The sequence below is a fragment of the Poeciliopsis prolifica genome, unplaced genomic scaffold (assembly GCF_027474105.1).
Source record: "Poeciliopsis prolifica strain line A6 unplaced genomic scaffold, Auburn_PproV2 SCAFFOLD027, whole genome shotgun sequence".
NCBI classification, from domain to species: domain Eukaryota; kingdom Metazoa; phylum Chordata; class Actinopteri; order Cyprinodontiformes; family Poeciliidae; genus Poeciliopsis; species Poeciliopsis prolifica.
This window is the reverse complement of record NW_026562402.1, coordinates 3135340-3147128: the sequence shown is the minus strand read 5'-3', so window position 1 is coordinate 3147128 and position 11789 is coordinate 3135340. Positions and strand designations below refer to the sequence as shown.

Here is an 11789-nt window from a genome sequence, read left to right as displayed (position 1 = left end):
AAAGATTCGGAAGGAAAAAAATCAGATCTGCTAACCAATAAGATTTGTACTGGAAAATTGATAACAGGGTTCTCTGTCAGCAAGCACACTTCTGTATATATTTAATAATGATAATAATAAAAGATTCCTGCAATAATGCTTAAATGTTCTGCATTGACCCAATGTATACCTCGCTCTAAGGAAATCACCGATATTTTCTGGAACTGTCCTTAAACTGATCTTCTGATGTTATTTTGGAAAGACACAATACATACAATATATCTTCATATCCACTTTAGATTACTGTAAAAAAGATCACTATTATTGCAATTCACCTTTACAGGCCTATGAGTTTTTATGTAAAAAAAAAAACCCAATATTTTCAAAAACATGCAATTACTGAAATAAATACATAAGTAAAATCTTTGGAGGTCCTATGCTGAAGACCAAAACACATTGTAATGAATTTAAAATGTAACCTCAAAGCTATTATTTTTTATTTTTAATATGTACTACTTGTATTTTTCTATTCTCATGCCTGCCTTGCTGTTGGAATAATTTGTCGTACATGTTCTGCAGAAATAAAGGTGAAAATTAAATGAAATACAAAACAGATCAACATATTTTTAATTTTGTCAGGGGACTGTAGTTCTTAAAATGTCATTATAAAAATGGAAAATTACTATCTAAATTATCCAGGTTTCTTATAAGAACAATAAGAACAATACTACATTACATTCAATTTAAAAGCTAACAAAAAAAATCTAATTTCTTTCTAATTTGGCTCAAAAACACTTTATTTGTCCCAAAAGCATATTAAATGTTGTCACAACTCATATAATCCACATAATCATCAAAAGGGTAATTGTGGATGGTGAAGATGTGGCCATAAAGCATCTGCAAGGTTGAGAGATGCTGGTGTTGCTCATTCTGATTGATTGAAAAAGTAGTTTAAACTTCCTCCTTCTGTCTCTTCTCATTGGGATTTGGTGTCCTAGATCAGGAATTATTGTTTGAATTTTTGAGATTATAATCAGCTGCTTCCAGACAGAAAAGAAACCTTCTTGTTATGGTTATGGTTATGGTTATGCAAAAAAAGTACAAAAATAAAACAAAAAAATATTATATAGTTGTCCAAACAAAATTGTGCAACTACACAATTTTATAGTGTATTGAAGACAAATTTTCACTTTGTCTTCCAATTCATAATTTAGTAAAAAGTTTACTTGCTTATTTCATTATTAGGTCCGTCTCATTTCATACAGAAAGTGTTATGTATGGTTTAAAATATTATTGGATAACAAGTAAAAAAAACAAGAGTAATCAATTCGGTTAAGCTGATTTATGTTGAATCATCAGCCATTTTCGTTGTCTTTCTTTGTGAAAAAATAAGAAATCAAGTAACAATGAAATGAACACTGCACGCAGTTGGAGGGTATTTTGTTTTATTTTAAATACATCATTGGTTTAGCCTGCACACAGTAACATCTCAGCACGTAAAACTACACAGTACAGACGGTCTGCCGCTTGCAGCACAGCAAGCAGGTAACACGGACAGCCGCGGTCAGTGTCAGAGAGCCAGGCCAGCGCAAGTCATTCATTTAGACTCCATTTAAAACTAGTTCAGGTAAAAAAAAATCACTTGGATGATGTTGGCTTTTTTTTTCTTCTTCAGGGCATACCTCCACTCCAACATCCGCCGGGACGAAGTGGCGTGTTACTAAGAGAAACTCGAAAAGGACAGTTTCTGTATTTTCTCAGAGAGAGACACTTGGCATCAAAGAAAATGCATAATTCAAGTTATTATACAAAGTGTCAAGAGTTAAAATCCCTGCCCAGCTTTTGGAAGTTTCAAGCATCTCAGACTAATTTCAGTTCTGATTATTCCTGTGCATCGGCACAATCCTCCTTGTGCAGTGTTTAGGTATGGCTTCAAATGGAGTTTGAAGAGGAAGGAAGGATGCAAAGTGAATGCCATCAAATTTTTAGGATGCACACAGGGCAAGGTAGTAACCATATTTAGGCACACGAGAAGTATCTAGAACTAACCCTGGTTTATCCTTCCCACCAATTACTCTTCTCACTCTTCTTTAACAGAAATACTAACATAAGGTTTTTGTTTCTGCAGAAATCTCAGTCTTAAGACCTTTTATTAGAACTCAGGCAAAACTAATACGATTCAACCCTTTAAAATCATAAATGTGTGCTCAGTTTTCTGTCTAATATAATACAAAAAGCTGCAGAATTTTATAATACCAGAACACACTGACTCATAAAAGCTGAACCTTGCTGCTTTGTGATTCAATGGCATATCATGTATGCAGTTCACTGTGTTTACACACAAACAGAACGCTCAGAAATAAAACAAATAAAAAAGACACTTTCTTAAAAAAAAAGTAACAATTCAAGACTAAAAAAAATGTAGGATCGAAAAGAGATGTTTCAAAATGGAGGACGAGAAACAAAAACTACCAAAAACAAACAGTTTGATGAAAACATTGAATTGAAAGAATCGTGCGCAGACTTTCCAAGCTTCTCTTCGGGTCGCCCAGGTGCAACGTCAACTGTGAGGATGACAAAAAGGAGAATTATTTTTACAAAAAAATAAAAAAAATTGAAAACTGATTTATACAAAATAAAGAGAATTAAATAAAAACATGCAAATCAGTTAATATTAATTAGTTTTTTCTAGGTTTCATTAATTATCATTAGTTAAATATAATTTATTGTCAGTTTAGCTTTTTTAGTTTTTTCACCCTTGGTTTAAGTTTAAGGTGGAGGTCAAAGTGTCGTATTGTGATTGTTTATATGTCGATTGCGTGAGAAATACACAAGAGAAGATATCATTTTCAAGAAATGTATTCAGTTATTATGGAACCACAAACTGACTGGTGTTTTCTCACAACTTTTGTTCCTAACATTTTGCAGACCAGCCTGGGTGCCACCAGGAGGAGTACGGAGTGCCGTAATGTACCGACGGCAGACGAGAACTGTTTGTGTGACGGGACGGGAAAAACATCAATTTCACATCAGATCAAAACCCTAGTAAATAGATTCATAAACACGTGTTTACCGTTCTTATTTCATTGAACGAAAATCTCTGATCGCACCTAGATCAGAGTGGCATCATGTGTGGTGATTTCCTGTAAAACAACTTACGCAACAAACAGGCGGCGGTTCGCCTTCACTCCAAACTGAGCAGCTCCACGTCAAAGATGAGCGTGGCGTTTGGGGGGATGATGCCCGGGTGGCCCTTGTTTCCGTAAGCGTAGTCCGGCGAGCAGGTCAGCTTGGCCCTCTGACCCACACTCATCTGGAGAGAGCAGGAGGAGGCAAACAGAGAGGAGAGATAATGGGTTTACAGAGCTGCTCATAATGCAACTGAAGGGAGATAATATCGCGCAGGAGACATGGCGGAGAGGGGAGCATCTAAATTTGTTAATGATGTTTCACTTTTACTACATCAGTTCCCTTGTTATCACTCTCAGCAGTTCATGCAGCAGCAATCAACATCCCAGAGGGACAAAAAATAAAAATAAAAAAATCAAGCCTTTTTCAGTTAACAGAGAGTGTAGCTTATGAAACGTTTCTGAACAAACACTAATAACTTCACCTATTTCAAGAGCTACATGTTATCAACAGGAACCAAACACAACCTTTCATGTGGTTCCTAATGCAGTGTGTATAAAAAATAAAAATAAAACATTCACCCACTTGCATATCTCATCCTTTTTTCAGTTTGTTGAATTCACAAATAAACCTTAATCAACTGAATTTGGTGTTTTTTGAGAAGAAAAAAGAAAATCCCTTTGATGTCAAAGTGGAAAGAGATTTCTAAAAAATAATGACAATTAGATACAATATTTAGTATTGAATAGGTGATTCTAGATTCCTCAGAAGAAAGTCATTTGAATTGTAGCTGTCTGCGCCTATTCTCATCCAACTAATGAAGTACTTCTTACATTGCTTTAAAATTGTATGATTTGGTAGAGCTCACAACAGCATTGACTCTGTACAAAGCCTATAATCAGCTCCTTCTAGAAGTCATTTGAAATTAAATAAAAATTATGAATAAAGGAGAAGGATTTCATTAAAAAATAAAAAGGCCAGGGTGAATATTAAGAACAATTGTGCTTAGTTAGACATGTAGAATTGCTTTCACTCTGTCAACATTTTTGTTCATATAAAATGTATTTGCTAAACAGATAAAATAAGGTTTGGTTATGTTTTCTCTTATGAGTTTGTTTCCAGACTTATCTGAAACTCCTTGGAGATATATTTTAGAAAATTCCTCTTTAGAAAGATTCTGCTGTTGTGATTTTGAGGAAGAAAAAAAATACATACTGCAGCTTTAAAGGTTGAGTTTTTCCAAAGGTTTTCTGTTTCAGTCCAAGTTGTTGTTTTCCAACGACTCCCAAAAGTAATTTAGTTCTCGTTACATGCTGTTTAATAATACTGTCATTAACACCCTTCAGCCTACCTGCCCCACGCCTTCCTCCCACCCTCGGATCACTTCCTGTTTGCCGAGCTTGAACCGGAAAGGTTTATCCCTGTCACGGGATGAGTCGAACTTCCGTCCATCCGTGAGGGAGCCTTCGGGAAGAGCAGAGAGGAACAGTTGATTCATCACCACATTGCTGCATCATAATAATTTTAAACTTCTTCTAAAAGAGAAGGAGTAAACAGTGATCCAGAACCTGACCCCTTTAATTGAAGTACATCTTTCCATTGTTGCCATTCCGACTCAAAGTTTTTTGAAAATCTCAGTTCTCTTTTAGTTGTAGCTGCTTTCTCTCAATTGTGAATAGATTTTGCAAATCTACTCACAATTGCAATTCTATTGTCTGGTAAAGAAATTGTATGCACTTCGTTATATGCAATTTAAATTATTGTAATACTTGTTTCAATAAGTTTAACTGTAAAAGCTATGGAGTTGTAGAGAAGATGGGTACATAAGATTCGCTTCACATTTAAGCTGTGGCAGATTGCATATCACCCAAAATGAAGGAAACTGGGGCAGATTTTTTGGTGCATCCCTAGAAACCTTTTAGTAAGCGTTGTCAACCACTGCAAACATTGCTTCAATCTTTGAACTACTTCTGCTTCGTGACCATCCTGTGGTTATCAAAACTACTATTAAAGATGAAACATTTTCCTGGACGGGTTGATGCCGTTATCTTTGCTTTTTGGCAGAAAAATAAATGAACTTTACGCCTTCTGTGCAGCAACCACAGCCGTCTGTGGGCAGCATCAGGAAAACCCATGCATCAACCTCCAAGGCAGCCGCCTTCCAAAAATAATTCACAGCAAGGCTTTTAGAGCTATTAGCACCAACAAGATGTGTGTGTGTATGGCATGATGTGTCTGTGTGGGTGCAGCTTTGCTCATCTTATTGGGAGGGATGCAACCTTTAATCCCGCCAGCTGAGTGGGACTCCTCTCCGCTGCTGGACAGCCTGATAGCAGCCTAATGGAATTATCCAGAAGAGCCAAAAGGTTCGATCCAAGCATCATGTTCATCAGCCAACAGCACAACACCATAGCATCACACTGACTGTTTTCCTGCAGAAGCATCGATTCAGAGATCCTCACACTAAATGGGAAAAAAAGGGCTAATAGGGTTAATAGGGTTAAACTCCTGTTTCACGTCCAATACCAGGGCTGCTTTGTATTCTGTCAGGAAAATGGATAAGAAAGAAAATCCTGCACACTGGATGATACTCCTTAGGAAAAAAAGAAATGAGGAGAACATAAGTCATCTTCTAAACAGAAATGCCTTGTGGTGAAAGACTAAAATTAGGCCTTACTGCAAGTTACATAATGTTGAAGCAAGCAGGCTAATGTTACCGTATGTGATTCCCTTCCAATCTGCTCGTCAACATCCTGATATATGTACAGTCATACTGGAAAGCAAAAAACATTCTGACAACCAGTTTGGGCACTTGGTCAGTGACTTTTAGGGTGTTTTCACACCTGATAGTCAAGTTGATCCAGTTCAATTGAGAACCAAAATTGCAACATTTGTTATATTTTCAGCTGCTGCTTTCCCTTTCATGCTCTGCACTAAGTGAAATGACCCAAACTCTTTAACCCCCCAGGCCCCCAATCCACCCACTGCTTGTGGTGGCACTGCACCAAGAAGCTCTCAGAACTAGCTGCAGAGTGCTGCAGCATAAAAGAGTGTCTGGGTTTCTCACTGGACCTAATCTAAGATAAGCAGATCATAATCAGCTTTATTGACCAAGACTGTGCCCACAAACAAGAAACCTGAATTCAGTTCAGACCAGGCTGGATTACGGCAAATATGCCTAATTCTGATCTGGGCATTCTGACTGCTGTCAGACTGTTGTTTTTGCAAATAAAGCTCTGTAGCACCAGCCTGGTAAAAGCCTCCATGTTCGTACAGAGAGTTTCGACCCTCGATTATTGAGAAACTATTGCTTGCTTGAGGCCTGTACTCTGTTGACGCTTCAAACAACTGGATCCAATTTTAGCCAAACGCTAATGTTTGGCAGAGATCTATGAAATGTGTCAACTCAATCGTAAAGAAGCGACATTATCAAGCTTACTCGAAATCGCCTATAAAATGTGATGAGAGAAGTGCCAGGCGGAGCGAAGTATCTATCAATAAGAGGGGCCGCAATATTTTTGCTAACAATACAATCTCTTAAATATTCATCATACTCCAACTTTAGTAGCTCAGTTCATTCTGATAAATCAAACTCAATGTGAGAAATACCAGGCGGAGCACTGGTGGAAAATGAGAATCAAGGAGGACTGCGTAGCAAGGTAATGGCCAGGCTACTGTTGCAAAATCTGTGTTGAAAGAATAAAAAAGGTTAGCTGTATCTTGCAGAGTTGATCCCTCAGCTGTGGTAGAGAACGCTGTAACCTGATTGATGGAGAACATTATTTTTACATCAGTGGAGTCCATGTCTCAAAGAATACAAGCTGCCACAATAAACAGAGGCAATGCAACAAACTGGGAATTTAAGAGGAAGAAAATCCAATGTTTACAGAAAGAAACAATGTGACTATGTTTCAACAAAGACATTTTCCTTTCACTTTTGGAATATTCTGAAATATTTGTTGGTTTTTTTGTTTGGTTTTTGATTAAAATTCCCCTTAAAATCAGAAATAAGAAAAAAGACACCAGCAGGGGGTGCTGTTCAGTTGAACACTGAAGGGTGGCAATTGAGATATCAGAATTAACTTGTTCAAACGCCTCAAAATCAAATCAAGGATAAACACTAAGAACCAACAACACGTGGACACAGATCAGACGTTTTTGAAGCTACCGAAAACATAAATATGCTTTGTAATTATCATTACTTTGTTGGACGCTGAACATTTGGTTTGGTTTCTTTTTTTCAACAAAATTTAAGCACAGAAGAAAATAAACATGTATCTGCACCGCCACTTCTTTCTGGTTAGAACAATTTAAAGTAGTGCAAGGAATCAAATATGGCTGTATTTAATAACTTACCAATGATGCTTGCATGTATTACCTCGTCGGGCTGCTACTAAACATTAATGCTCCGTAACTGCAGAGCTGGAGAGAGCACCTAAAAATTGTACTAGAGCAAGAGCGGCACTACTTCAGTATATTTTTACCCAAGCAAAACGTCAAAATGAACCGTCCTAGTAATTAAGATTCCTCAGAAGAATTAAGAGTAACATGCATTCTATAAAAAGGTACAGAGTAACTGATTAATATTTAATTCTAACATCTGATTAAGTATTTAAAAATGATGTCTGAGTTCCAGGCATTCCTTGAACATCTTTCCAAATGATACCTGTTGACAGTCTATGTGTTTGAATCCACACCTTCATAATCTGTGACTGACTGGAAAGGGGATTCGTTCATGGTTTTGCTGTGGCTAGATACATTTGTTTCCATCTGCTAGAGGATCACGGCTTCAGTGAACAGTTGTTTTCTTGCAAGACAATGACCTGAAACTTCAAGCTAAAGCTACACAGAAACGGTTTGAAGAAAACAAGATGGATGTTCTGGAGTGGCCCAGTCAAAGCCCAGACATCAATCCATCAGAGTTTTGCTAGGAAACGTGGAGTAGAATTGCAGTCTCTCTTTTTTTTTTTTTTCCAACACGTCCTTTTCCAAAGTGTGGCTCTCAGACAGCAATTCCCAACAGATTTACTTTCACAAGCAGAGAATTACATCTTCAGCTGTGATGCTCCACTTGAGCCTCTTCCTGAGCCTGTTGAGTTATTGCCAAACAGGACAATTGCATTCTTCTGTGTGCCACACCCTTCCTCAGCCGACTTCTAGCCTGAAGCCACGCATGTTCACAGCAGCTTCTTCTGCAATAATTGCTTGGAGAGAGAAAGAAGGAAAGAGAGAACGCGACACAACACCCCAGAGGTCTGTCTCTACATCTGCAGTAAGAGAGGACAAAAAAACTAACAGAGAGCCAAAAAAAATCATAGCAACCAATGATATATATATATATATATATATATATATATATATATATATATATATATATATATATATATATATATATATATATATATATATAAACGAAAAGCACGTACGGTTCTAGTTAATACAAGATGTATTAACAAGATGCAGCCCAAAACTAATGTATCTGAAAACACCTGAATGAAAACAACTGTGTGTGTGAGAGCATGTTTGTGGATATAAGGTTTCTCCATAAGAATGCTCAATAGCGTGTGCAGGGAACAACACACCCAGCCGAGGCAGACATGAGGGAAATCGGAGCCCAGACACCCAAAGCACAGAGCCCAGACAACTCCACCACGGGGACGACTGCACCTCCCTCTCAGAAAGGAGCACTGAATACCAGAGGCCTAAGTGGCCTGCCCACAGTTTCCAGCAACAGCTAATGGACACAAAAACACAAGACCCCAAGAGCTAGGGCGCCCAGGTTGCGCCAAGCAGTCACTAGAAGTGGAATCTACCCAAACACCCAACCCCAGACACTGAAAATCACAATGCACTGGCAGGCAGAGGCACCAGCCACCAGAAGGAGGTGTGACAGGGGCAGGAAAGGTACATAGATGATTCAGGAGAGGAAACATCCCAAGACCAAACCTGGCAGATAAACAGGCAGACACAGACATAGTCCATCCTCACACAGACATTTACACTCATTGACCCAATGTAAACACACACAAAAATGGATGCCATACACTCGCTCGCACTCCATATACACACTCTATACTCCCAGGTCCAGGTAATGATGCCCCTGAGGGGCAACTAGCACAAAACTCATGCGGTGCTTCCCTTCAGTCTGGGATGGAGACAAGCATACTGCCTGAGTTCCTGCAGTAGTGCAGAAGTCCATCAGTCCAGACTAGAGTTAGGTACCATCCAAATGACCTCGGTTCAGACAACGACCCCATCCAGACACAGTGGCAAAAAAGGTTCATAGTCCAAACGTGCCAGTCAACCAAAGCAGCCCCAAAAGAGGTCCAACTCCATGTGCCCTCACCTTCCACAGTCCTCCAACATGTCCTCTAACACGTATTCTTCCACTAGACCCCCCCAACCAGTGTATATCCAACATTCCTATAAAGAAATGGCAAACTTCCCACTCTCAGAGTGAGTGTAAGAGAACTCCACCCCAAAAAGTCAATGAGAACACGAGCACATGATGCGAACGCCTGCACACAGCCTGGCCACAGCCCGGCCACTCCAAACACCTCAAAAATATGATGTGCAAATAAACTCTGATGCAGATCAACAAAGCAAACTTGTTTGCCTACAAACCTAAGTTTCTGCACTGTTGAAGTGAACTCTGGTACGGTTGGAATGCACATATGAATGCAAGCGGACCGGAAACATAGGAAGCAAAATTTAGCACGAGGCACCCTGGGTAAATACAACAAAAACAAATGTGCATGTCTTGCAACTGTGGGAGAAATGGCTGTTGGTCTTTTATCAAAGATGAAACAGGAAATCCTACAACCGCTGAAATCAGACATCTCTTCTTTCAACGTTTCCTTGTCGTTTTCTTTAGTGGATCCTGGTGCAGCGCCACCACAGGTGGGGAAGAAAAGGATCTTTTAAACAGTGCACTGTGAAAATTTAACAAACGCTGCAATTTTGGACCCCAATCAAACCAAGTTCCCCAGTGTAACAACACCATGGTCACAATATTTCTAAAGTTATACAACTCAAGCAAATGACAAGAAGCACAAAATTATTTACATTTTAAACACCAACAACAAAAATAATAATAATCTTCTAGTCTTTCCTTTTATGCTGCACAGCAGGAGGATAACCGGCTCCAGAGGAAGGACTGGCTGAGGCGATGCTGATGAGGAAGGGAGGGAATCTGCTTACATGTGCGTGTCTGCTGAAAAATATTAAATGAACAACAATACAAGCGAGGCTGCCATTATTCCAGCCTCCCAGACAAGACGATTCTAATCCGCTCAGCTCAACTGCCACTGACCCCCCGCCCCTCGACCCCTAAGAAACCCCAACAAAAGACAGAACCAGGCTGGAAATCAGACAGGATTTAAAGTCTGGCTGTCTGCACCCTGTCTCTCTGTCTGTCTGTCTGTCTGTCTGTCTCTCTGTCTGTCTGCACCCTGTCTGTCTCTCTGTCTGTCTGCACCCTGTCTGTCTTTCTGTCTGTCTAGCTTTCTGGGGAAATCCTGAGGCGGGATTCATCATCCTCGCTATTTCTGAGTATTGTTGCATCCAGAGCAGACAGATGAGCATCTGAATGCTTTTTTTTTTTTTTTTTTTTACTGAAGCGCAGGGTGGAATCCAGAGGATTGACCATGACGCCCTTTGGGGGACTTTTCCTGCCAAATCTCGTAGGGAAACCAGTCCAGGGACATGCGCGGCTGGACGTCAAGCCGCAGCTGCTGCAGGTGTGAGGCAGGAACGTGTCAGTTGTGCCTCGCAGCGTTTGTCTGTGGGTCCCGATCATTTCTAGCGCGGTGCTTCCAGGACAGAACTATTCTGAGCCGGGGTTTTATTTGGGGTGCAGAGACAGTTGCCCGCAGCAGTCACCCAGCTCGTCTCAGAGCAATCTCCAGAGACGGGAGCGGAAAAGGAACAAGTTTCACCTCCTTCCCCAAACTCACCCACATAATGCACCACACACGTCTGGCCTTTCTTGGGGAAGGTCCTTCCTGTGGAGGAAGCAGAGAGGCGCTCAGCTGGAAGCGTGCAGAACAGGCGGTGATTTCTGCGTCCTGCAGCGGAATTAGACAGGAGGAGAGCGGACAGATAGTCCTTCTCCAGCCGTCCAGTGCGGCGGCTCTTACCGTCTCCCGGCGTCACTGTCTCGATCTCGACTCCCATGTCAGCGCTGTGCGTCTTCCTGCTGCCCGCGGACTCGGTGCGCTCTTAGTGCAATCCTTCTGAATGTTTGGTGGCTCCTTCCCTACTGGATCTGATCTCTCTCTCTCTCTCTCTCTCTCTCTCTCTCTCTCTCTCTCTCTCTCCTCTCTCTCTCTCTCTCTCCTCTCTCTCCCTCTCCCTCTCTCTCTCTCTCTCTCTCTACAATCAGCGTAAGGAGAGCGACAATGCACTCAACTACTTCCGCTTCAGACTTCAAAATGGTTGAAGTCTGGAAAAGTTTGGCGTTTGATTTCACAAATATATATGTGTGAGCAAATTCATAGACACCATTCTGGGTAAGAAATAGCATTTTGATGAACCAGCTCCCTGTTGTAGAAAGAGAACCTATTTTGTCTTTAACGAGAGGAAATGAATTCAGACTGAACTCCAGTGAACGTGATTTTTTCTGATTTTATTGATTTTTTTATTGCCTTTTAGCATCACTAGCTAGTCAGTTCATCTCAGCC

General features: G+C 40.2%; 1 protein-coding gene across 1 annotated transcript; it reads right to left on the bottom strand.

The window, feature by feature from the left end:
* Nucleotides 1-1407: 1407 nt before the first annotated feature.
* On the bottom strand, nt 1408-11406 carry fkbp1ab (FKBP prolyl isomerase 1Ab). The gene is made up of 5 exons (XM_055048528.1): nt 11247-11406; nt 11064-11111; nt 4460-4572; nt 3139-3292; nt 1408-2543 (listed from the first exon to the last, which is right to left on the bottom strand). The coding sequence occupies exons 1-4, from the start codon at nt 11281-11283 to the stop codon at nt 3164-3166; spliced, it is 327 nt and encodes a 108-aa protein (XP_054904503.1). The 5' UTR covers nt 11284-11406; the 3' UTR covers nt 1408-2543; nt 3139-3163.
* Between the last annotated feature and the right edge of the window lie 383 nt (nt 11407-11789).

Coding starts and splice junctions, on each gene's coding strand:
- fkbp1ab (XM_055048528.1), bottom strand. CDS start 11,283: ATGGGAGTCGAGATCGAGACAGTGACGCCGGGAGACG. Junction 4,573..11,063: donor GTGTGTGGTGCATTATGTGG/GTGAGTTTGGGG, acceptor CTCTTCCCGAAG/GCTCCCTCACGGATGGACGG. Junction 3,293..4,459: donor GGGAGGAAGGCGTGGGGCAG/GTAGGCTGAAGG, acceptor TGCTCTCTCCAG/ATGAGTGTGGGTCAGAGGGC.